This window comes from Corvus cornix, chromosome 26 (genome assembly GCF_000738735.6).
Source record: "Corvus cornix cornix isolate S_Up_H32 chromosome 26, ASM73873v5, whole genome shotgun sequence".
Classification (NCBI taxonomy): domain Eukaryota; kingdom Metazoa; phylum Chordata; class Aves; order Passeriformes; family Corvidae; genus Corvus; species Corvus cornix.
This window is the reverse complement of record NC_046354.1, coordinates 2080257-2104085: the sequence shown is the minus strand read 5'-3', so window position 1 is coordinate 2104085 and position 23829 is coordinate 2080257. Positions and strand designations below refer to the sequence as shown.

Genomic DNA, 23829 nt, shown 5'->3' with positions numbered 1-23829 from the left:
GAAATTTTTGAGGTGAAAACCTTGGGATGGGAGGGGGGTGTAAGGAAGACCAGGACATTTGGGTCCAACAGGAGAAGCGTGGCTGGAGTTGCATCCCAGCTCTGCTTCCATGGCCTTGCTGGAGGATCCCGCGGGATTGGGATCGTACCAGAGCTGCTCTGCTTTTCCTCCCCGCTGAAAATTCCCATCAGGCTCCTGGTTTTTGGGATAAATCCTTGTGCGATCCACTTGGGGTGTGCCTGTTTTGGAGTCCAGCCCGTGGCGGGTGCAGCAGCGCGAGGTTCGTTACCCTGTGCATGTTCTCTCCTCTCTCCCCTCTCGTTCCCGCTCCCCTCCAAGTGCCCAGCTCCCCCAGGTACCTGCGGATCCGGCAGCCCAACCTGGAAATCATCAACCTGGAGTGGGATCACCCTGAGCATCCCAACGGGGTCATCACGGGATACACCCTCCAATACAAGCCCTGTACGTCCCACGTTCTCCTCGCGGTGATCAGTCAGGGAATTCTTCCCTTCCCGCTTTTTCCCAGGGCAGGGAGATCCATGAGGAACTGGAGACTTCCATGGTGGGAAAAACTGGTGTTAGGAGGGGTCCTGGACATCTGCAGGGGGGGTGGTGGGGGCTCAGCAGCTCCCCAGAATCAATTTTGGAGGGAAAATCAGCTGGATCTTGGATTTTGGAAGATTTTAGGTGCAGCCTGAGGTGTTTTTGTGCTCCCCCCAACACAATTTGGGTGAGGTGATACCCAGAACCTGAACGTCCCGGAGCCTTCTCTGCCCACCTGAATGTCCCCCCAGCAGGTCCCTGGCCAGGCTGTCCCCAAGTGCCCCAAAACGGGCATGTTCAAGAGCAGCAACCACTCTGAGCCCCACAGTGACCCCCACAGTGACCCCACAGATCCTCCAGGGGCTGAAGGATGAGCTGGAGACCCCAGGAATTCCCGACCCCAGGCTGAGCCCAGCATTTCCTGCCTTCCCTCCGCAGTTAACGGGTCACGGATGGGCCGGACGGTGGTGGAGAACCTGTCCCCCAACCAGACAAGGTTCACCCTGCAGAGGTCAGACCCCATCTCCCGCTACCGCTTCGTGCTCCGCGCCCGCACCCAGGTGGGAGAGGGAGAGGCCCTGACGGAGGAGTCGCCAGCGCTGCTGGATGAAGGTAAGGGCAGCAGCCAGCTCTGCCGAGGGGACAGGGGGTGACAGGATGTGCCAAACCCAAAAATGGCACCGTGGCAGGTCATAAAACAGCCCAAAAATGGCATCGTGGCAGGCCATAAAACAGCCCAAAAATGGCACCGTGGCAGGCCATGGCAAACCCAAAAATGGCATCATGGCAAGCCATGGCAAACCCAAAAATGGCATCATGGCAGGCCATGGAACAGCCAAAAATGGAATCAGGGAATCCCAAGAACCCGGAGTGCAGGGCAGCGATGGCTGCACGGATTTCCCTGCAGAGGTGGCCAAATGCTGCAGAAAAAACCCAGCTGAGGTGACCTGGGGACCTTCCTGTGCTCCAGGGAACGTCGTGGCTGTCCCCAAGGGAGGGACATTCCTCGTATGCCCTGGAGCAGGAGGAAATTGAACAAATTTGTGTTTTTTACTAAAAGAGGGCAGGATTAGATGGGATTCAGGAAGGAATTCCTCACTCAGAGGGGTTGGAAGCGCTGGCACAGAGAGGTTGCGGATGCTCCTCCATCCCTGGGAGTGAGCTTGGAGCCATCTGGGATTGTGGAAGTGTCCCTGGGTGGGACTGGATGAGGTTTAAGGTCCTTTCCAACGCCAGCCATTCCATGATTCTGGGATCTCGCTCTCCTCGTGCTGAGGGTGAAGCTCTGATTTGCTCCTCTGTGAGAGCTCAGCCGGGGCAGATTCGGGGGATTTTTGTGTGCAGGGACCTCGGTGCCACCTCCCTGTCACCCCATGGCCATCACCCGACCCTACAAACCTCCAGAGCCCCAATCTCAGCCCTGTAATCAGATAAAATTCCCGCTGTGGAGCATCCATCAAATTTAAGTGGAAGTTCTGGAGCCCTAAGGGAACCAAGGGCGGCTCTTCCTCCTCTTTAGGCTCGTCTGACAGAGCTGGGATTGAGTTAGAGCTGGGATTTAATGGGGTTTTTGTCTCTTTCGCTCCATCCCCCCATCCCAGCTAATGGCTTTGAGTGGGGAAAGTGATTCCTGCTCGGGTCCAGTGGGAATAAAACCATTCCCGACACCCCTGGGGTGGGATCCAGCAAAATTTATTGGATGGGGAGAAGAGAACAGCCAAGGAAAACACAAGAGGGGCCCGGAATTGCTGTAAAAAGGAATTGTGAGAGCTCAGGGGTTGGATTGAAGTTGAAAACTGAATATTTTTGGCTGGTTCACACCCAATTTTCTCCGTTTTTGGACACTGATAACGGAGAGATAAGAGCCAGGACCACCTCGTGGTGTGTCAATGCTAATTGATTTATATCAGCAATTAGCAGGGGGTGCCCAAAGCTGCTGGACAAGATAAAGGAACCCCCTCTGTGGGGTTTGGGGTGAGGATGTGGCAAAGCAAGACAAAGTTTGGCCTTGAAACAGCAAAAAAATAAAAGAAAATTAAAATAATTTCCAGCTAAATCCCAGAAATCTGCCCTCCAAACATGAGGTCCAACACGAAATAGGTGAGTTGTGCTCACTTTGATGGCACCTCCTGCCAAGCTGCGGGAAAGACTGGAATTTAAGGTAAGAATTTAAGGAAGAGAAGCAGATTAAGGAAATTAAACCCATTAACGCCTCAGGAGGAGGTTTTCTGCTCGCCAGACTCCTTCAGATGCGGAGTTTAAATCAAATCCCCACATGAGAAAGGAGAAATCGAGGCGAAATTCAGTGTCAAAACCGGTTTTTGTTGGGATTAGACCTAAACACCCGCTTAAATACTCGGCTTAACGACACCACTGGCACCTCGATGGCACCTCCGGCACCTCCCGGGTGTTTAACCTGGATCCTGGCGTGGTTTATCGCGGATTCCCAAATTCCAGGTTGGATTTAATCCCATTTCCCCCCTCTCTCTCTGCTCTCCGGTGACTCCGATTGTGCCAGCGGCGCCTTGGGGTGGTTTGATAAATTCCTGTGTTTTTCTCTTCCCTCTTTCTCTCCCGTTTTCCCGGTTTTTTTCCCTCCCCTCTCTCTGTCCCCGGCGCTGCCTCCGAAGCCACGCCAAGCCCAGGTACCGTACCCGGAGGTAACCGGCATGGGGGCAACGGAGCTTTCCAATTAAGCTGCCAATTAAGCAGAAAAGTTCGTTAAAACCCTTCCAATGGCCACGCCAATTGGGCATTTCAATCATTCCAGGCACGAGGGGACCAGGGCGGCTCCGCAGCGGGGCAGGCGAAGATTAAAAGGTCTCTAAGCCGGGCTTAAAAGCTGGGCAAAAAAAATCGCGTGAAAACCAAACCGCGGTGGCCACGCACCGGGCGAGCCCAAAGGAGAGTCGAGATCCCATTAAAATGGGGTTTTTTTCCTATTAAAGAGGGGTTTTTTTCCTATTTGAAGAGGTTTTATTCCCCTACTAAGGAGGGGGATTTTTCCCTATTATAGAGGGGTTTTTCCCTAGTAAAAAGTGTTTATTTCCCTGTTAAAGATGGGTTTTTCCCCCTATTAAAGAGTTTTTCCCTATTAAAGACAGGTTTTTTCCCCTATTAAAGACTTTTTTCCCCTACTAAAGACTTCTTTTCATTTTTAAAGACTCTTTTTGCCCTATTAAAGATGAGGTTTTTCCCTGTTAAAGAGGGGGTCTTTTTCCCTATTTAAGAGGGTTTTTCCTCCCTATTAAAGCGGTTTTTTCCCGTGTTAAAGCAGGAATTTTTCCCATTATAGAGGGGTTTTTACCCTATTCGAGAAGTTTTTCCCTATTTAAGAATTTTTTTCCCCTATGACACAGGGGTTTTTTCCCTATTAAAAAGGGTTTTCCCCATTAAAGAGGGTTTTTTCCCTATTAATGAGGGTTTTTCCCTATTAATGAGGAGTGCTTCCCTATTAAAGTGGGAGTTTTTTCCCTATTAAAGAGGGGATTTTTTTTCCCTATTAATGGGGGTTTTTTCCCCTATTAAAGAGGGGTTTTTTTCCCTATTAAAGTGGGGGTTTTTTCTCTATTAAAGTGGGTTTTTTTCATATTAATGGGGTTTTTTTTCCCTACTAATGAGGGGTTTTTTCCCCTATAAATGAGGGGGTTTTTCCCTACTATAGAGATATTTTTCCTTATTAAAGAGAGTTTTTCCCCATTAAAGATTTTTTTTCCCCTATTAAGGAGCTTTTTCCCCCTCTCCCAGAGGATTTTAACCCCAGCTCTGCACGAGCCGCTCTCCCTTTTTAACCCTCACCACCCCCACCCTACAAAACACAGAACATTTCTGGCTCCGTGGTGCCCTTCCAGGACCTGTGGGATCCTAGCTGGAGATTTGGGAGATTTGTAGGATGTGCCCAGAATTCCCTGTGGCTCTCCCAGGGCTTTGTTGCAGGAGATTCCTCCCATTCCCGGTGTCCATTGGAAGGGTTGAGCGGGAATTCGGGGCCTCAGCTGTGCATGTTCTGCATGGAGCCTTCTGCTGGCTTTGCCCTCCTCGCTATTCCCAAAAAACCTGGGAGCAGGGAGAGACCTTTTCCAGCACCAGGGACAGCTCCTCCTCCTGCCGCTTCCATGGAAAACCCGATCCTGCAACGCCCCAACGCCATTCCGGGTCACCCAGCGAAGGATTCCCACCTCTCACAGACTTGGAAAATCCTGATTTTCCACACCCAACACGCATTTCCCACATTCCAGCGCCACGAGAGCTTTTTCCCAGCTCAGGAACTCGGCAATGGCCGAGCCAGGGGGTGCAGCCAGCCCCAAACTCATCCCAAAAAAAGCTTTTTGGGAGCAGCAGCAGCTCCCGATGCCCTGCACCGAGGGCTCCCAACAGGTCCTGCTTTGCCTCTGCACATTCCGAGCAGGAGCAGCTTCCCAGGGAAGGCTTTTCCCGAGGGATACAAGTGCAGGATCCGCTCTCTGCACCTGTAGGATTCGCTTTCCTGCCCCGGGGATGTTCCTTTTCCTTGGATTTTGTTGCAGGGATGTCTCTTCCTGATATTATTTTGCTTTTATTTTTCCCCTCTTCCTGATCTTTCTCCTTCCTGTCTTTTTCTCTTCCTCCCTATTCCCCCCCAAAAAATGCGGGATTACAGATTGGTCAGGTCTAGGTGGTGGGGACCTGAAAATCCACTGAAAAATCCTGGGAACGAGCATAAAAATCCTGAAAATGAACATATAAATCCCTGAAAATGCACATAAAACCCTTGGGATTGGGAGCGCCCTCTCCTCCAGCTCCTTCTCCATCCAGGGTTTGGCTCATCCACCAGAATCCGGATTTTCTTTGTGGATCGGGATCACTTCAAGCCCTTTTCTGCTTCCAGAGGGTCTTGCTGAACTCTGGAATCACAGCCTGATCTCTTCATCCTCCCAGCCCCGAATCATTCCTGCCTTCATTTCTTGCCCACTGGAATTATTTGGGATTTCAGGGGTAATCTTCCAATTATCCAGAGCTCATCCCTTCATTTTCCCCTTTCCAAAAGGAGAAATAACACTTTGGGAAGGGCTGGAAGAGAGCTGAGAGTCGGAGAGTGGAGCTGGAGGTCGGGAATTGCTGCCTCATCTTCCTCCCCATTCCAGGCTCCAGGAGAGGACTCAGGGCATGGAAAAAATCCCTCTCCCATGCCAGTCCTGCTCCGGAGCTGGATCTCATTTCTCCTCAGGCCACGGTTTGAGTGGAGTCTGGCTCCAGAGGATGTTTCTCTTCCCAACAAATCCCAGGAAATGCTCCCTGACCTTTCCCATCTCCGCTGGCTGACCCAGACTGGGTGCATTTTTATGGAATCAACAGCGATTCCATAAATTTCTTGATCCTTGCCGTGGCTGGCACTGACAGGGAATGAAAAGGTTCCTTTTCCAGGGATGACCTGACACAGGCGGGGTCAGGGCCGAGAGGAACCGGAGCAGGTGATGGAATCGAAGTGAAGTGCAGGGATTTTCCCTTAGGAAAGGCTTCACCTTTCCTAAGCAAGGCTTTGGAAAAGGGGAGAGGGGATTTGGGAAAGGAGCAGATTAAAAAGGGATTTTGTTTATGCTCTGAGTGAGGAAAAATATCCCCAAACTGGAGTTTTCATTTTCCATCTGTACGGAAAAACTTCATTAGGAACCATAAAGAAATTGGGTTTAGGCTCGGAGGGAAAAACCTGACTTTTCTCTGTCCATGAATGGGAATTTGAGGAGAAAAATCCCATTTTTTGCTTTAGAAATGGAGGGAATTGCTGAGCCCTCTCTTTCTGCTCCATCACCCCCTCCTCTTCTCCAATTTCTTCTCTTTCCACATCAGATTTGGAGAATTTCATGGCCCAGACTTCCCAGTTCCATCCTGTTGGTAAAAACCGGGAGAATTAAAAATAAATCTCCACAAGTGTCCTCGACCCGATCATCAAAAATCATGAAAAATTCATCCCAATTTCTCCAAGCCTCGTGATTTTGTAGGCACACCCCAGGGAAAACTGCTGCCACAGCCCAACAACACATTAAAAGCACCTCTAAATAATTAAAAAGGAGCAGAGATTGGGATTGTTTCCTGAATTTTTCCCCAAAAATGCCACTTTTCACTGAATTATCCCACTCCGAGCAGGATTAGTCTTTTCTTTCGATCTTCCCCTTAAAAAAACCCATTTTTCTTTTAGGATTCTCCCGCTTTGGGGTTTTTTTTCCCCCTAATCTGAGCTTCAAGCAGGTTTTTGTGAGAGGTTCGGACTCTTTTTTTTTTACTGCTCCACTCCTGGCTGGCGAGACAGCGAAGAGCTCAGCATCTCTCATTAGTGAAATTATTAATTGCTGCTTCCTCAATCCATCATCAGAGCCCCATCCTTCCCTGAGAGGGAATAATGGAACTTGGAGACAGAAAAAGCCTTGAAAGGGAGGCAATTAAGGAGCTGAGTGCTCCTTCGGCTCTTTCCGGGAAGAAGGGCTCGGCTCAAATGCGATAAAGAGCTGGGAATTGGTTTTTAGTCCGAATTTCCCGGGTGGTTTCTTCCTGCTTGGAGCAATTTCCAGGTGCTGTTCCTCCCTGGCATGGGGAAAGCGGCATCTGTCTTTCGGAAAAGGGGGATTTTCCCCCCATCCCACAAATTCCGGGTGCCCCGCGCTGTCCCCAAACTTCTGTCCAAGCTCTGGGAATGCAGGAAAACAACTTCAGCTGCTCCGCAAAGCTCGGGAATGTCGTGGCTGGAGCATCGCGGCCGTTTTTGGGAGGATGGATGGGATTTCTGCCCTTTCCGAAGTGCTGGGAATGCCAGCCTGGCTCTCCCGTCTCCCTTTGGGATCTTCGTCACTGCTGGTGGCACCGAGAGGGGACCCCGGGAACCCCGAGAAGGGACTCTCAGTGCTCGGGTGCCTTTTCTTTGGGAACATCGGATCCCGGGGATCCCTGGGATCCCCTCCCAGCCCTCATTAAGGGATGGATTTCAAAGCCCAGCGAACGTCCCTGATCTCTCCCCCGCCCCAAATCTCCCAGCTGAGCTCTCCTCCCGCATCCATTCCGTATTTAAACCCCAGCGAGGCCGGAGCTTTTCATCCCTTAGGATTAAATCCCACCCCTCCCTCTCCGTGGGGGCCGCATTCCCATCCTCCCCTCCCCGAGTTTTCCAGCTCACCCCATCCCACTCTTCACCTGGCCCTGCTCCTGCCAGGACGATTTTTATCCCCGCCATCCCCTCCTGGATCTCCTCGGGAGCCAGCCCGCGTTATCCTGATGGGAAGTGACGGCTCCGCTCCCGGGAATCGCCTCCCCCAGAGCCAGGGAAGTGGGGCAGGGAGGGCAAATCCCGCCTGGAATCGCTGTCAGCTCATCCCGGAGGGTTTGGGGGCTGCAGCTTCCCCTGCGCTCCCGCACCGGGGACAGCGAGGCTGGGATTTATCCCAGATAATCTCTTCCCATCTCAACTCCGGAGCAGCATTAAAGCTGAGTTTCTCCTGCTCCTGAGAGGCTCTGGGAGAGCCCTGGTGGAAGCTGGAAAGCCGTGCCGCGTTTTCCGCCGGCTCCCGCCTTTCCCAAACTCACTTTGTGCCTTTTGGGGTCTCGTTTTCCTCCGCGGGGAGCCGGGATTCCCATGGGAATGCCGAGCCTGCATTAGCTGATGGCTCCGGCGCTGTTTGATTGTTCCCAGCCTCTGGCGCTGCTCCATCCCGTTAACGGGGACATTAACCCGGCGACACCAATCTCTTAACCCCAAAAACCCGCCAGGAATCAGCGGAGATGGATGAGGACAAATCCCAGTGCAGAAAAAGCTTTTAGCGGCCTCAGGACCGCGCAAAGTCCTTCCCCCACAAGCGGGGGGACAAACCCTGAAGGGCAAAATTCAAAAATCCCCTTTTTTTTTTGCCGCACCACGAACCCCGAGGGCAAAGCGAGCCTTTGGATGCGTCCCCTCCCTGTCACCACCCCCTGGCCGGGCTGGACCCCCGGGCTGGGACAGGGCCGGGCTGTGCACGGGGGGCTTCGGTTCGGGGTGCATGAGATGGGGACGCTGTGGGGTCACCGCGGAGAGGACGCGCTCCGGGGCTGGGAGGGGTTTTGGGGTGACTGCGGCTGCTCCTGGGGCACATCTGGGGCTGGGAGGGGTTTTTGGGGTGACTGCGGCTGCTCTTGGGGCACATCTGGGGCTGGGAGGGGTTTTGGGGTGACTGCGGCTGCTCTTGGGGCACATCTGGGGCTGAGAGGGGTTTTTGGGGTGACTGCGGCTGCTCTTGGGGCACATTCTGGGGCTGAGAGGGGTTTTGGGGTGACTGCGGCTGCTCTTGGGGCACATCTGGGGCTGGGAGGGGTTTTTGGCGTGACTGCGGCTGCTCTTGGTGGTTTGGCTGATGCTTTTGAGGAGCTGGGGGTGCTCTGGGGACACCTCTGAGTCTGGATGGGGTTTTTGTGGGACTGTGGCTGCTCCTGGGGCACTTGGGGGTACCTGGGGGTGCTCTGGGGGCAGCCCAGGAGCTGGGAAGTGTTTTGGGGTGACTTTGGCTGCTCCTGGGGCACCCCTGGGGCTGGGCTGATGCTTTTGAGTACCTTGGGGTGCTCTAGGGGCACCGCTGGAGCTGGGTTGGGCTTTTGGAGGAGCTGGGGGTGCTCTTGGGGCACCCTTGGACCTGGCCTGGTGGTTTTGAGTACCTGGGGGTGCTCTGGGGTCACCCCTGACCTGGGCTGGTGCTGTAGCCGGGGTTTTATCGCCTCTCAGACGGACTGAGCGAGCTCCTGCCCCTCTGTGCCTTTGGATGCGGAGCTTTCAGGGCTTGGCTCTCCTTGGGGACAGACTGGGGATGGGGGAGAAAAGCCTGGCTTGGTCCTGGGACTGGTTTTAAAGTGCTTTCCTAGAGCTGTTGTGGTTTGGGGGCGATATTTATAAAATCTGCTTTCCTTCGCCCATCAGAGGGATTTGGAATCCCTGGACCTGCAGGAATATTTGTTGTAAATATAATTTAACCTGAGAGTCCCAGGGTGAGGTCCCCTCAGAGTCACCTTTGGTATTTGGAGCAGAATTCCGGCTGCATTTTCTGCTGGAATATTCCAGCCAAAGCCAGTGCCCCCCTCCCTCCCTGTGGAACCCTCACCCCACTCAGGGTGGGGGTTAAAGGACACATTTCCCCCTTTCCTTGGAGCACATTCCCGCTTTTCCTTGGAATCACAGCTCAATCCAGCAAACAAATGGCTCCCAATTATCCCCCAGGACAGCTCGAGGTGTTCCAAGCCCTCACTTAAATGCAAACTGTGAGGGGCAAAGCTCCATCCCTGCCTCCCCTGCGGGCTAAATCCCCCTCCATGCCCAAGCTGCTCCTTCTCCAGGCTGGAAAAAAGCTGGGAAGCTGCAGGCTGAGCTGGCAGCTTGAAAAATGCTGGAGGTGTAGTCCAGGGACAGCTGGATTAACGGGATTGCGGCTGGCCCGACAAATGGGATTAGTGCCTTTCCCTCAAGAGCTAAATCCCATTTGGTTTTCCTGGGATGCAGTGGGACAATGGGATGAGGACAAACCCCTGCATCCCCTCAGCTGCATTTTTCCAGGCTGTCCATGCTGGTTTATCCCAGAGGGGTGATGGGCAGGGAAAAGGCAGAGGAGAAGCAGCTCGTTCAGGCCTGGCATTGGGATTGGGATCGGGATCAAAGCGGAGGAATGGGAGCAGCCCCAGCACCTCTCCCAGCCCCTGGGATGGGCTCAGGGGGACAGGGGGAGGAAAAGGGGTTCAGTCTGGCATTCCCAGTGGGATCCAGTCCCTGGGATGGGCTCAGGCCATCCCTGCATGGGGACAGGGGCAGGAAAATGGGTCCAGCCATGCGTTTCCAGCGGGATTTGCTCCATGCCATGCCGCTCCGTGGAGGGCAGAGCCCCGGGGACGCCACCTCGGGTACAAAGCCGGTGTTTCCCTCTCCCAGAGGCAACTGGGCCACCTCCAACCGCAGTGGAGGAAACCAGTCCTGAAACCAGCCCTGAAACCAGCCCTGAAACCAGCCCTGAAACCAGCCCTGAAACCAGTCCTACAATCAGCCCTACAATCAGCCCTACAACCACCCCAACCACCACCGACACCACAACCACCACAACCACCACAACAACCACCACCACAACCACCACCACCACCACCAGCGCCGCCAGCACCGCCGCCAGCACCAGCGCCGCTGCCGAGAGGGCTCCGGCAGCCACGACCAAGCACGAGTTGGGTACTGAGCTTTCCTTTTCCTCTAACTCCTCTCTAACCTGACTGCGACCCTTCCCCACCTTGATTCTTTGGGATACCGGGAAAATCGGAGCCCTTCCATGCTCTGGGATGGGAATCTGGGTGTACAAGCAGGCATTTGGAGAGTTCTGTGCCACCAGGGAATAACCCAGCCCTGCTGAGGGTGTGGCGATGCTGGATGAGGTTCGGGAAGAGGTGGAAAATCCTACAAATATTCCCCAAAGTGTTATCGGGTGTTTAGAGCTGTTACAAACGGGTTCTGGTGCTCCTGCAGGAGATGTCACCTCGGATTTAGCACATCAGCTGTTAGCACCGAGAGCTGTCAGGATTTATCTGAGTCTCCTTGGGTTTATCCTGCTGCTCCCTGCGCTGCCGGAGCCCCCCGGAGCCCTGGGGAAGGGTGGGAGTTCCAGCACGATCCCTGCGCCAGGTGTTTCCCAGGTCAGGAGAAACTTCTCGTGTCATCAGGAGGATCCAACTCGGCTCTGGTGGGGAAATCTTCCCTCCTGGATGTGGTTTAGGGATAAATCTGGAAGGATTTATCCGGGTTCGAAACACTGGGATAATGAAAATTACGGTTAATAAAAAATTAGGTTTGTTCAAAACTAAGCCAAGCAAAAAGGGAATGAAATCACGATTAAAAACTTGGATGGCGTTTGGGGCAACCTGGGATAGTGGAAAATGTGGAATGGGGAGTGAGATGAGTTTTAAGGTCCCTTCCCACTCAAACCATCCTGGGACGATTCCGTGACTCACTTCAAAGCCATTTCTTTATATTTTTGCATGAAATCAGCTTAAAATGCTTCAAAACCACCACAACTTTCTGCAGGGGCATCTGCCCCCATCGGACACCCCAGGTTTGGTGATGAAGAGAGATCAGCCCCACACCAGGCATCAATCCATGTGGAAACGCTGCTGGCTGGAAATAGGGAATTAAGTGTGAGGTTGGAAATGGGGAATTACGTGTGAGGCACAGAGCAGGGAAAGAGGATGTGAGGGAAAGAGGAACCTCTGGTGTCCCCACCCAGCCCAGGTTGGGATTTAAGGGATTCCAGGTCACCCCACAGCGCCAGGTCCTTGCAGCACCCTAAAAACCCCACAGCTGGCTTTTTCCAAGGCATTGTGGCACTAAATCCCGGATTTTGTGACATCAGAACATCGCAACACCCTAAGGAAAAATGACATTAAACCCCAAGATGTCGATTCTCCGCTGTCCCTTAAAATCCCCCTGAAGTGCAGGATTGGTTCCCACCTCAGTAGGAACGGGACTCATCCCAAGCGACGTCGAAATCCCTTAACTTCAACTTCACACACGAGTGACCTCATTGTCCCACCGGGGCCACAGCGACGTGACAATTCCCTGGATCCGTGCTCATCCATGCAGGAATTCCAGGACAAGGTTTTCCTGCTGGCCCAGATCCTCAGGGATGTGCCCCGGAAGAATTCCAGGATGAGCTGAGCACAGTTGGATTTAAACACTGCCCAAAATTCCCTAAAAATGTTGGGAATCTTGGGGAAGATCTATCCAGCCTTAGGCTGAGGTTAATTCACACTTAGGCTGAGACCAAAGTGTTCACTCCAGGAATTTGTAAGGATTTTGTGAGGTTTCCGTAAGGTTTTTGTAAGGATTTTTAAGGTTTTTGTGAGGTTTTTGTGAGGTTTTTGTAAGGCTTTTGTGAGGTTTTTTAAGGTTTTTTAAGGTTTTTGTGAGGTTTTTGTAGGGATTTTTTAAGGATTTTGTGAGGTTTCATAAGGATTTTGTGAGGTTTTCATAAGGATTTTGTGAGGCTTTTGTAAGGTTTCCTCAAGGTTTTTTGTGAGGTTTTGTAAGCTTTTCATGAGCATTTTTAAGGTTCATTTAAAGTTTTCCTGAGGTTTTTGTAAGGATTTCGTACGGTTTTTTTAGGTTTTTGTGAGGTTTTTGCGAGCTTCCCCACCGCTAGTCAAGCTCTAAGCCAGGTCTAACCCCACTAAGCACTAACTCCTGTTCTAACCTGTCCCCCAGCCGCCAATGGATCGTCCATATGGGACATCAGAGCCATGGCGAACAGTAACTGGGCAAACATCACCTGGAGCCACAATTTCTCGGCAGGAACTGACTTTGTGGTTAAGTATATCACCAGTAAGCATCAGATCGCGTGGGGACTCTATGGGGTGGCGCTGCCCTTAGAGATCCTGCCAGCTCCCGCCCTTTCCTTGGATTTAATTCCATAATTCCATGGCCAGCTGGAAAAACGGGAGGGGAGAACATCGTGGTTGTGGTGGCCGGGGTAGATCAGAGGTGGTTCTCGAGGGGTTCCCTCTCCGTGCGCCGATGGCCGTGGGCTTTTATGATCGGTGGGAATGTTGAGTCGTGGTTGACGGAAAGAGGTGTAAAAGATGGAGAAAAATGAAATTTCTGGGAATTGGAAGATGGGATTCCTGAACCTGGAGTTGGCAGAATCCTCTAAGATCCCAAACCTCCTCCTCGGTGTCTCTTAGCGTTGTACGGCTCCGTCCTGGGCTGGGAGCAGAGCCGGGATCTCCGGGTTTGGTGCCGGTTTAGGGAGAGGTTTTTGTGTCGTTGGTTGGTTTGGGGTTTCTGGAGAGGCAATGCCAGCTGCTGCTCATCCCTGAGTTTATTCCCAGCCCTCGCATCCGCTGCTGTGCTGGCCTGGAATCCCTGAAATCGGCATTTCAAATAAACCGCTTGTAATTCCCGGCAGGAAACCCCTCCTGGCCTTTCCAGCTTCCCTCAGGAGATGACCTTGAATTGCCCTTGAGACGATCCCCTGTGCAAAACCACTGTCTGGTGTCCAAAATTCCCATATTTTAGGATATGCATGAGCCTGCCAGGCCCTAAATCCCAAATATTCCAGCTCCCAACCCACCCCTATTTTTCCGCAGTCACTGGGAAACATAAGGATCAGGTCCAGGTGCTGAATCCGTGCTGCAACAGCAGCAATCCCTTGGGATTCCCTCTCCAAATCTGTCTGAGGGAGGAAATCTTGGAGATTTCAGCCCTTCCTGGAGAGTTGTGGTTTTCCACCACTTTTTGGTGGCATTCGAAGGAGCAAAACCCTCAAAGCCACATTTCTCCTTCCCTGCTGAGCCATGAATCCAGGCCCCAGTGCAGGTTTTCTGGGATTCCGTGGATAATGCTCAGGATTAAGCTCGTGAGCAAATTATTCCCGGCTCAACAGGTCGTTCTTGGAAAGAACCTGGGAGAAACCAGCCCGTGACCATCCCTTGTTGAGTCACGGGGCCAAACTCTCCCCCAAAAGCAGATCCAAAGGATCGTTAATAATTATCCAGCTCATCCAAAGTCTCCAGCCCAGCTGGAGCACACCTGGAGCACACCTGGAGCACACCTGGAGCACAGGTACCACTCCCAACAGCACCAAAACCCAATCCTGTATCTCCTTCACCCAGCTGGGTCTGACCAGGCAAATTCCAGTGTTTTTATGGTAAAATCCCAAAAATCCAGATCTGAAGCTGGGCAGGTAAAGAACCTATGGAGGCTTTAACTTAGGGAGAGACCCAAACAGCTCCCAGGAATTTTTTTCCCGGTGTGGCAAGCGGGGATGCAGCACAACCCCCACCTATCCTCAATTCCCAGTGGGTAACGACCCCACATCAGCACCTCCTTGTCCCCAGAGTAGTGACCCCAAACCAGCAGCTCCTTGGCTTGGGAAACGATCCCAAACCAGCAGCTCCTTGTCCCTGGAGCCGTGTAATTCCCACTCAATCCCCAGGGATATCACACCGCCTTGCCCCCGGTGTCACAATCCCAAATCAGCAGCTCCTTGGTTCAGGAAATGATCCCAAACCAGCAACTCTTGGCTCCAGTACCAACCCCAAACCAGCAACTCTTTGGTTCTGGTACCGGCCCCAAACCAGCAGCTCCCTGCCCCGGGAGCCGCGTCATTCCCGGCCAGCCCTCAGGGCCAGCCCCACACCTGGGCCGCGGTGTTCCCGGTGTCCCCGCGGGGTGTCCGGGCAGGGTTTGATGTGCGGTTTCTGTTCCCCAGGTAACAAGACAGAGAAATCAATCCCCGTTAAGGCTCAGGGCCCGTCCTCGGTGCAGCTGGCGGATCTGACGCCGGGGATGATGTACAAGCTGTGGGTGTTCCCCATATGGTCCCACCCCAGCGAGCACTCGTACATTACCTTTACCACCAGCTCAGGTGAGACGGGCGTCGGCCGCGTGTCCCCAGAGCGTCCCCAGAGCGTCCCCGGCATGGCCCCGGCATGGCCCAGCCATCCCCATGGTGCTTCGGCCATGGCTGCATGGAAATCCCTCATCCCACTGCCCTCGACTCGCGGCATTTCTCAACCCAGGGCTTGCTCGGCGTTGCGCGGAGGAGGAGGATCCCAGGAAGGGATGGGGATCCCTTTGGATGGGGATTCCTCGGGATAGGGATCCCTTGGGATGGAGGAAAGGGAGGAGAAAGCGTTCATGTTGTCACAGCCTCTGCTTGCGGCCCCCCGTGCACGAGTGACATCTCAGAGATGTCACTGATGGGATGATGCACTGGGAGTGGGAATGTGGTGTTGGCACGAGTGAATCCTTAGGGATTTCCATCCTCCTGGGATGTTTCCTCTGGCACTTGGTGGGGAATTTGCCAGGCTTTGTATCCGTGTGGTTTCCACGTCTTCCTCGTTATGGATTCCCCTATTTCCCACCCGGCTCCAGACGCTCCCACCTTTGTCCCACAGGAGCTTTATCTGTAAAACTCCGCTGCTCCCTCCCGATGATTCCCAGGAAATCCAAACAGCCCTAAATCCCTTCCTATCCACCCGGGGCTTTTCCATAGGGATCTGTGCCCAGCTCCTGTCAAACACTCCGCTGGAACTCTGCGGAGCAGGAAACACCGGAGCAGCCTCCCTGACAGTGCCGTGGGTAGAGGTGGGGATTTCCAAGGAATTCAAATAGTTTTGCTCGGCTCCAGCCGTGGGATGGGAAGCTCTGGCAATTTCCAGGCTCCTCCGGGAAGGGCAAAAGGAAAATGGGAATCCCAGTGAGGGAGAGCTGCAGGAACTGGGGAGCAGAGCTCCCCACACACCCCCGTGCTCATCTGAAATCAGCAGAAAATCTGGAATGCCGCCGGGTAATTCCCAGGCGGGGGCAGATGGCAGCCGCCGGTGTTCCGTGGAATCAAGGTTGGAAAAACCTCTGCGATCATCGAGTCCCACCATTCCCCTGGCACTGCCAAGGCCACCACGTCCCCGGGTGCCACATCCAGGTGGTTTTGGGGTGTCCAACCCTTCTCAACGCCAACAAACCCCCAGCGAGTGCTGCCCTCGGCTCTGTCCCCAAACCGCTCCAGGGTTGAGCGAATCCACGGCACAGCAGCCCCTGGAATATTCTGATCCCACACATCAGAGCTGATTTTGGTCACAGACCCCTCCCAGCACAGCTCCAGTTGTTGTGTTAAATCCCCAGTTTTGTTTCTGCTTCCGGATCTTTCCCCGAGTCCGAAATTTCCGTCAGCTCCCACCCTACCCACGAGTTATCCCTCTGGATAACCATTTTGTCCCTCTGGATAACCATTTTATCCCTCTGGATAACCATTCCCAACCTGGACCCGCCTCTTCCTTCCTCCCCTGCTTTTCCCCCACTTTGGGATCCGTGGGGGGACCGAAGGGACAGCAAGGGGCCGGGAATCATTAAAAAAAACGGGGAAAAAAAGCACAATATCCTTGGCTGATTCCTGCTGGGAAGACTCTGCATATATTTTCCATAATTGAGAGGTTCCTACTGATATTTTCATGGAGAATAAGGGATGGGGCCACCTTTATCCCCGGGATTGAGGCTGGTGCTGACCTGAGCCCTGTGGGATGCACGGAGCTGTCGCCTTCCCTGCAGGAATAAACGCTCCACATCCATTTCTCTCCTGGCTGGATGCTGCTGACACAAATGCCGGGCCCCCGCTGACAATCCTATGGCATCGGGAATGCTTTGGATGAAAAGGAACCGTGCAGTTTTGGGGGTTTGGGGGGTTTTATTTAAATCTTGTAAATCATTGTTCTAAAGGTTTCTTCAGGCTGGGGGCAGATAAATAAGAAATATTCCCCTGCAGGAGGCCGAGCTCTGATTTTGCTCCTGATTAACTGGCAGCTCATTAAGCCGACAAAATTCCTCGCAGGAGCAAAGGGCACTTGGAAATGACAAAAATAGCGGAGTAGAAGGTGGTCTGCTAAATTTTAAATAAATAAATGGGTTCCTTGGCTTGTCCAAACACTGGGAAGAGTGTCCAGAGAAGGGAATGGAGATGGAGAAGGGGCTGGAGACTTCCTGAGGGGGCTCAGCCTGCAGAAAAGGAGGCTCCGGGGGGATTTCTGGCTCTGCACAACTCCCTGGTGGGATTTTATCCCAGGGAACAGGGACAGGAGGAGAGGGAACAGCCTCAGGCTGGGCCAGGGGAGGCTCAGGTTGGAATCAGCAGGAATTTCCTCACGGAAAGGGTTGGAAAGGGCTGCCCAGGGAGGTTTGGAGTGCCCATCCCTGGAGGTGTCACCTGGACGTGGCACTGAGTGCTCAGGGTGGGGATCGGGCACAGCTCGGACTCGATGATCCCGGAGGGATTTTCCAGCCTCAGTGATCCTGGGATTCTGGGAATAGGATCACACAAGGCTGGAGCCAGAGGGGACTTTTCACTCCCAAAGATCTCCTTTGCAATCCAAGACAAAAATCTCGGTGGAGCTGAGCTCTGCTCCTGGCACATCAATGATGACTCTGAGCTAACGAATTTTCTGACGCAAAATTATCATTAATTATTTTAAAAAAGGCTCTGCAGCTGCAATTCCAATCAGGACCTGTCAGATCCCGCAGCTGCTTTCATGTTTTCCCTTGAGGTTGGCCTCACCTTAAAGCAAATCACAAAATCTCCTGGGGCAGCCACGGGCTTCAAACCTTCCAGTCCCCACTGCTGCAATGACAGTCACTCATTTACCCCAAATCCACCTTTGCTGGGATTTGATTTGGTCCTCAGGTGTTGCTTTTTTGGGAAGGATGGAAGTTAGCCCCCTTTTTTTGGGAAGGATGGAAGTTAGCCCCCTTTTTTTGGGAAGGATGGAAATTATCCCCTTCCCTACAGGCAGTGCCCTCATCCTCCTGTGAGATCTCCTGGGCGCTTGGGGTTTTAAATCCTCCCTCCTTTCCAAACTCAGCTCCAACCCTCATCCCACCTCTCAGGCCTCTCTGGAATTTCATCTTTTGAAGACCCTCTTTGTTTCTCCCTGGAAAAACCCCATCCCATCACTGGTCATGGGATTTTTTCCATCTCTGACCTTTCTGGCATTGCTTCCTTCCCCTTCCCGCCCCGAGCACTCGGATAATCGAAGCCATTCCTTTGTCATCGTCTCGTTCTCTCCATCTAAAAGCGCATCCACGAGGACTCCGGAGCTCAGGCTGGGGTAAAGGAAGTGCGGGATTTAGCAGTGTTGGAGGGGAAAGCAGCCAAAGGAAGCATCAGGCAGCTCCTTCCACCCTCGGTGCTGCTCAAACCCCACAAAATATTCTGGGTTCAGCATCGTTTCTTGACCAAAGATTCTCCTTCGTGCCATTGTCCTCTTTAATCCGAATTTCCTTGCCGTGGTTTGCCTGCAATTCCCTGGATTTCATCCTGAGGAGATGAATTCTTCTCTTGGGCTCAGTTCCAATGGAATACGCACAGTTTGATCCCTGAAATGTTGTGGGTTAGGAATTTTTGCCCATCCATCCCATTTTTCCCCTTGCTGCCTCTCTTCCAAGCTCCTTTCCCTCCAAACCCATTGAGTTCCCTGCTTTCTTCATCCATCTTTTTTCTTGCCAGATTTTCAGGATACTCCCTGCTCTCTCCTGCCCATCTCCGTTCCCAATCCCATCCCAGCCACCCTGGTTCTCCCACATTCCCACCAGGAACGTCTCCGTTTTCCCTCATCCGGGATAAATCCAGCCCCCGCTGCTGCGCTGAAGGTTATTTTCTCCTCTGCCTCGCTGAATTCCAAGGAGAGGCTGGAAAAGGCAGCATTGGAGCTATTTTTAGGCCATGGATTTGTCTGTCTGACCGTGTGGGAGAGCTGGGAATGGCAGGGAGGACACGGGAGCTGGAGGATGGGAACAGGACTTGGAATTAAATCCTATAAACAGGCAGGAGCCTTGGGAAGGCACTGGGAACAGGAATTTGCTCCAGGAGAAAACATGTGGAGCTATCAGACCCCTCTTCAGTTCATCCCAGTTCATCCCAGTTCAAGGCTGCCAGTGAACCCTCAGGGCTCAGCAATTCCCTGATCCAGCGGTGCTGCCCAAAATCCCTTGGAACTGGGAATGTTTCTCTTGGGTCTTCCCACACCCAGGGCAGTTTTCAGATGCAGCAAATTCCATCAGATTCCTTCCCCAGCTTCTTTCACCTTTATTTGCAATTCCCTTTTCCCGGATTTTCCTTTCTGTTGGGTTCCTTCACTTTTCAAAGCTCCTGATAAAACTGATTTGATTTTCCATCATAAAAGGAAAAGAAAACCATGAAAAAGCCATCAAAAAACCTCTAAAAACCACCAAAAATCCACCAAAAACCACCAAAAAAACCATAGAAAAAACCACCAAAAAAACCATAGAAAAAACCACCAAAAAACACTGACAAAACCCAATAAAATACCAAAAAACCCACCAAAATACTACCAAAAAACCACCTAAAACCCACAAAAAACTCCACAAAAAAACCCCAAAGAACCCCCCAAAAAAAAATCAACATACACTGAAGAAACACCAAAAAGCCACCAAAACCCCTCAAAAATCCACCAAAACCCCCTCAAAAATCCACCAAAACCACCAAAAAAATCACCAAGAACCACCAAAGAAACACAAATCCCTGAGCTACAACTTCAACCACACACCCAGACACACCCAAACGAAAGAAAATTCCCAAGCCAGCGCCCTGAATTCCTCCTTCCTCCATTTCCCTGCGGGCTCCGCTCCGTTCCTTAGGAATGTTTTCCCCTTTTTCCCGCAGCCTACACCAAGAACCAGGTGGACATCGCCACGCAGGGCTGGTTCATCGGCCTCATGTGCGCCATCGCCCTCCTCGTGCTCATCCTGCTCATCGTCTGCTTCATCAAGAGGAGCCGCGGCGGGAAGTATCCAGGTGAGGATGGGAATGGGCATTCCCGAGGGATAAACAGGCTTGGGATTCTTGGGGATATTCCAGCGGTGGGGAATATCCAGGTGAGAATGGGAATGGGCATTCCCAAGGGATAAACAGGCTTGGGATTCTTGGGGATATTCCAGCGGTGGGGAATATCCAGGTGAGGATGGGAATGGGCATTCCCAAGGTTTAAGCAGGCTCAGGAATTTTTGAGGATAATGCAGGTGTTGGAGAGATGGGATTGTGAGGGGTTGATCCTTCTGTAGTGGGAATTTAGGGATATAAATTGATAGAGAAATGTAATTTTTGTATTTATAAATGGATTTGTATAAAAGGATGTATCGTATATATAGAGGCTTTTATATCAAGCACATAGAAAATTGTAAGAAGCATAAATTATAATAATTATAAATAACTATAAATAAAATTATATCATATAATACTATAATAATATTATGGTATATTATATTATATTATATTATATTATATTATATTAATATGACAATATAATAACGTAATATAATAATATACAATATAATATAGTATGAGATAATAGAATATCATATAATAAATATAAAATAAATTATGAATAATTATAAATAATAATTCATTCTTATTTACATGGGGCTGTTTACTAATAAAAGCGATTCATGTTTAATTTATTCCATTAATATTTGTTGCTTAGAAGGCGTTTGTTATTTAGGATTTTATAAAATAAATCAGAAATCTTTTTTTTTAATTAAGAAAATCCCGCAATTAACACATCCCCTCCTTGTCTGGTGTGCCTGAGGTGCCACCACTGCAGCGTCCTTTGCAAATCCTTTATAAACCCTTTGTAAACCCTTTGTAAACCCTTTGTAAGCTCTTTGTCAGTCCTTTGCAAACTCTTTGTAAACCCTTTTCAAACCCTTTATAAACCTTTTGTAAACCCTTTGTAAACCCTTTGTAAGCCCTTTCTAAACCCTTCGCAAACCCTTTTCAAATCCTTTTGTAACCCCTTTGTAATCCCTTTGTAAACCCCTTTGCAATCCCTTTGTAAACCCTTTACAAACCCTTTACAAACCCTTTACAAACCGGTTACAAACCCTTTATAAATCCTTTTCAATCCCTTTTCAATCCCTTTTTCACTTTACAAACCCTTCATAACCCCTTTGCAAATCCTTTGTGTAACCCCTGTGTAACCCCTGTGTAACCCTTCTCCAGCCCTCCCCGGTGCAGTTTTCACCTGCCCGAGCTCTTCCCCCTCAGGGACACCCCAGGACCCTTCCCCAGCTCCTCCCCATTCCCAAACCCTTTCAGTCCTTACTGGTTTAACTGGGGGGGCTCTGCTCCTTCGCAGTGCGGGACAACAAGGACGAGCACCTCAATCCCGAGGACAAGAACGTGGAGGACGGATCCTTCGACTACAGGTAGGATCCCATGGAATGTCGGACCCCCCCCATCAGCCCCTCCCCCACCATCACAGCCCCCCTCCCCCACCCTGTGGTGCCACAAATCCCCCGGAACCATCCCTGTCCCCCCTTCCCTCCTCCTGCCGCCTTCCCGCTGTAATTCCCGAAGGAAACGGCTCCCAAAGCGCTGCCAGAGCCGCCAGGTTGTGGGGTTCCGCCTCCTGTTCCTGGGATTCTGGAATCGGCGACCTCGGACAGCTCCCAGCAGGACTAAACCGACCTTAATGGAACTTCTGACACATGAAACGCCAGAAATCACTCCAAAAACCCGAACCCTGTAGCAGCCTGAGGGTATTTCTGCAGCATCCTAAAGGAGAAATGTCCAAAGTTCTGTTGGGAGCAGAGCTGGGATTCTGGAATCAGCTCCATGGGACAGCTCCCACCAGGAGCAGATCAACCTTAATAGAACTCCTGACACATAAAACCCCCCAAAACCCCCCAAAACCCCAAACTTTGTAGCAGCCTGAGGGTATTTCTGGAGTCTCACCCCAGAGCTCAGCCCCTCTCCTTCCCATAAAGGAATATCCATGGCACATTCCTCCCAAAGCTCTGTTGGGATCAGCCCTGGAAGCAGGAAAGGGGAATGATTTGGGGTCTGCCTGCATTCCAGCCCCACACAATCCCATAAAAACCCCTGTGAGGGCTCCAGCAGGGATTCAGCCAGAACCCCTCTGACTTCCCCGGCTCCATCCCACTCTTCGCACGCAAATGTCACCCTCAAAGGGCAGCAGAGCCTTTTTCCCTCCAGGAAAACTCCCAGGATGTGTCAGAAAGGGACAGGAGCCTCCCAAGCATTCCCAGCTCTCCGTGATTCCCCGGGAGCCGGTCCCGCTGTCAGGGCTCACCTGGCAGCTGAGGGGATCTGGGATATTTGAATTCCTTAAAGAATTCAAATTCCCATTTCCCACCTGAGCTGGAGGCAAAACCCAAGGGGAATTTTCCTCCTGATTTAAACCAGGGGTTCATTCAATCCTGTGTCATTCCCAGCATGGGATGGATTTGTTTGGGATTCAGGAAGGGAATAAGAACTGATTCTGCCAAAGGATTTAGGGGGAAAAAATGAATCAGAAACAGAAAAGGAGCAGAACCAGGGATCACATTTATTTTGTCAGAGGTGCAGAAACTCCATTTCAGAGGGGTTTTTTTTTATTCCAAAGGATTCCATTAAGCTCCCCAGACTCCCAAAAAACACGGAATACAAACACATCCCGTCAGGATTTTGTAGGGAAAGGCTGACATTCCTGAATGTCCTAAAAAACACCCAGGGGCGGTGTTCCTTCCTCACCTTCCTCCCCTCCCTGCTGCTCAGCACTTCCAGGGCTGGCAAAAAAATCCACCTGTAAACTTTTGGGATGTTTCCTTCAGATTCCATGCTGGGACAGGGAAAACAGCAGAGGAGGAACGAGCCCAGCCTGGTCCCGCTGCAGGTTTTGGGGTCAGAGCCATCCCTTCCCAGGCAGGATTTTATGGGCTGCTCCCGGCAGAGGAACGAGCCATAACCAGGGCACAGCCCGGCCCCAAACAATTCCAGTCAGGATCGGGAGCCTCGTGCTTCCCAGATTTGTGGGATGGTTTGTGGGATGGTTTGTGGGAAGCCTGAACCCCCCATTCCCACAGGGATTCCCCCTGGCCGAGCTTCTGGCAGCACTCACGGATTTCCCGGCTCTGCTTCTCCAGAGCCCACAAAGAGAGGTCCATCCAACCCCTCCTGGCCCCATCCACCATTCCCGAGGCAAATCCATAGCCAGGCACTCCTTGCCTGGCCCTGAGGGGAATCCAAGCTCTTGGAATGGCTGGCACCAATTCCCTGGCACCATCCAAGGGGTGTTTCCTTCCAGGCAAGGAGAAGGATTGGGGTCAATCCTTCATCCTTCTGCTCAGCTGGAGCTCTGACTTTCACGGACAGCCCCGTTCCCAAAATTTCCAAAGGGAAGGTGCGAGTCAGTGGAAGGACAACAAAACTCTGGGATGGAGTCCATGGAGTTTTATGAAGTAAATAAAGGGGGAAAACCCCAATCAAATAAGAACAACCAAAAAAAAAGCCAACAACCCACAAACTTTGCCCCCTCCTCCTGAGGAACACCAGGATTCCTGGGAGAATTCCAGGAAGTTTCCCTCTGGGAGGCAGAAGGGAAGGTGAAGCCGGAGGCTGGAGCTGTTGGCTGATCGAGCTTGGGGCTGATTGCAGGGCCGGGCTCCGGGAGGATTTAGGATTTCAGGGAAGGGCAGGAACTGAGCCCATCCCGACTCCCGTCCCCTCCTCCCCATGGCATGGCTGCTGTGCCCTCGTCACCCTCACGTCCCCGGCGCCCTGTGCATGCCACTCTCCGAGCTCCTCATTCCGAGATCCCATCACATCTCTGCCCCAATCCCGGGATAATGGTGGTCCCGAGCAGGGAAGCTCCTTTCCAAGCAGGGACCATTATCCATGGATATTCCGTGCCAGTGCCGGTGCCTCATTATACCAAATGTTCCGTGCTGCCCGTGGCGGAGGCGGCTGGAAACTCTGGATGCTGGGA

At 51.9% G+C, this 23829-nt stretch overlaps 1 protein-coding gene across 31 annotated transcripts in view; it reads left to right on the top strand.

The window, feature by feature from the left end:
- NFASC (neurofascin) overlaps positions 1–23829 on the top strand; it is a 72581-nt gene that overhangs the window by 40364 nt on the left and 8388 nt on the right. For 11 of the 31 annotated variants that reach the window (XM_039565131.1, XM_039565124.1, XM_039565122.1 and 8 more), the window contains 8 exons: positions 340–462; positions 982–1155; positions 3174–3188; positions 10454–10738; positions 12761–12877; positions 14766–14921; positions 19728–19859; positions 21199–21268. In XM_039565131.1, the coding sequence (XP_039421065.1) occupies positions 340–462; positions 982–1155; positions 3174–3188; positions 10454–10738; positions 12761–12877; positions 14766–14921; positions 19728–19859; positions 21199–21268 (1072 nt within the window). Of the gene's footprint in view, positions 1–339; positions 463–981; positions 1156–3173; positions 3189–10453; positions 10739–12760; positions 12878–14765; positions 14922–19727; positions 19860–21198; positions 21269–23829 lie in introns of those variants that run through there. The other 20 variants (XM_010404330.3, XM_010404340.3, XM_010404339.3 and 17 more) reach the window with 7 other exon arrangements.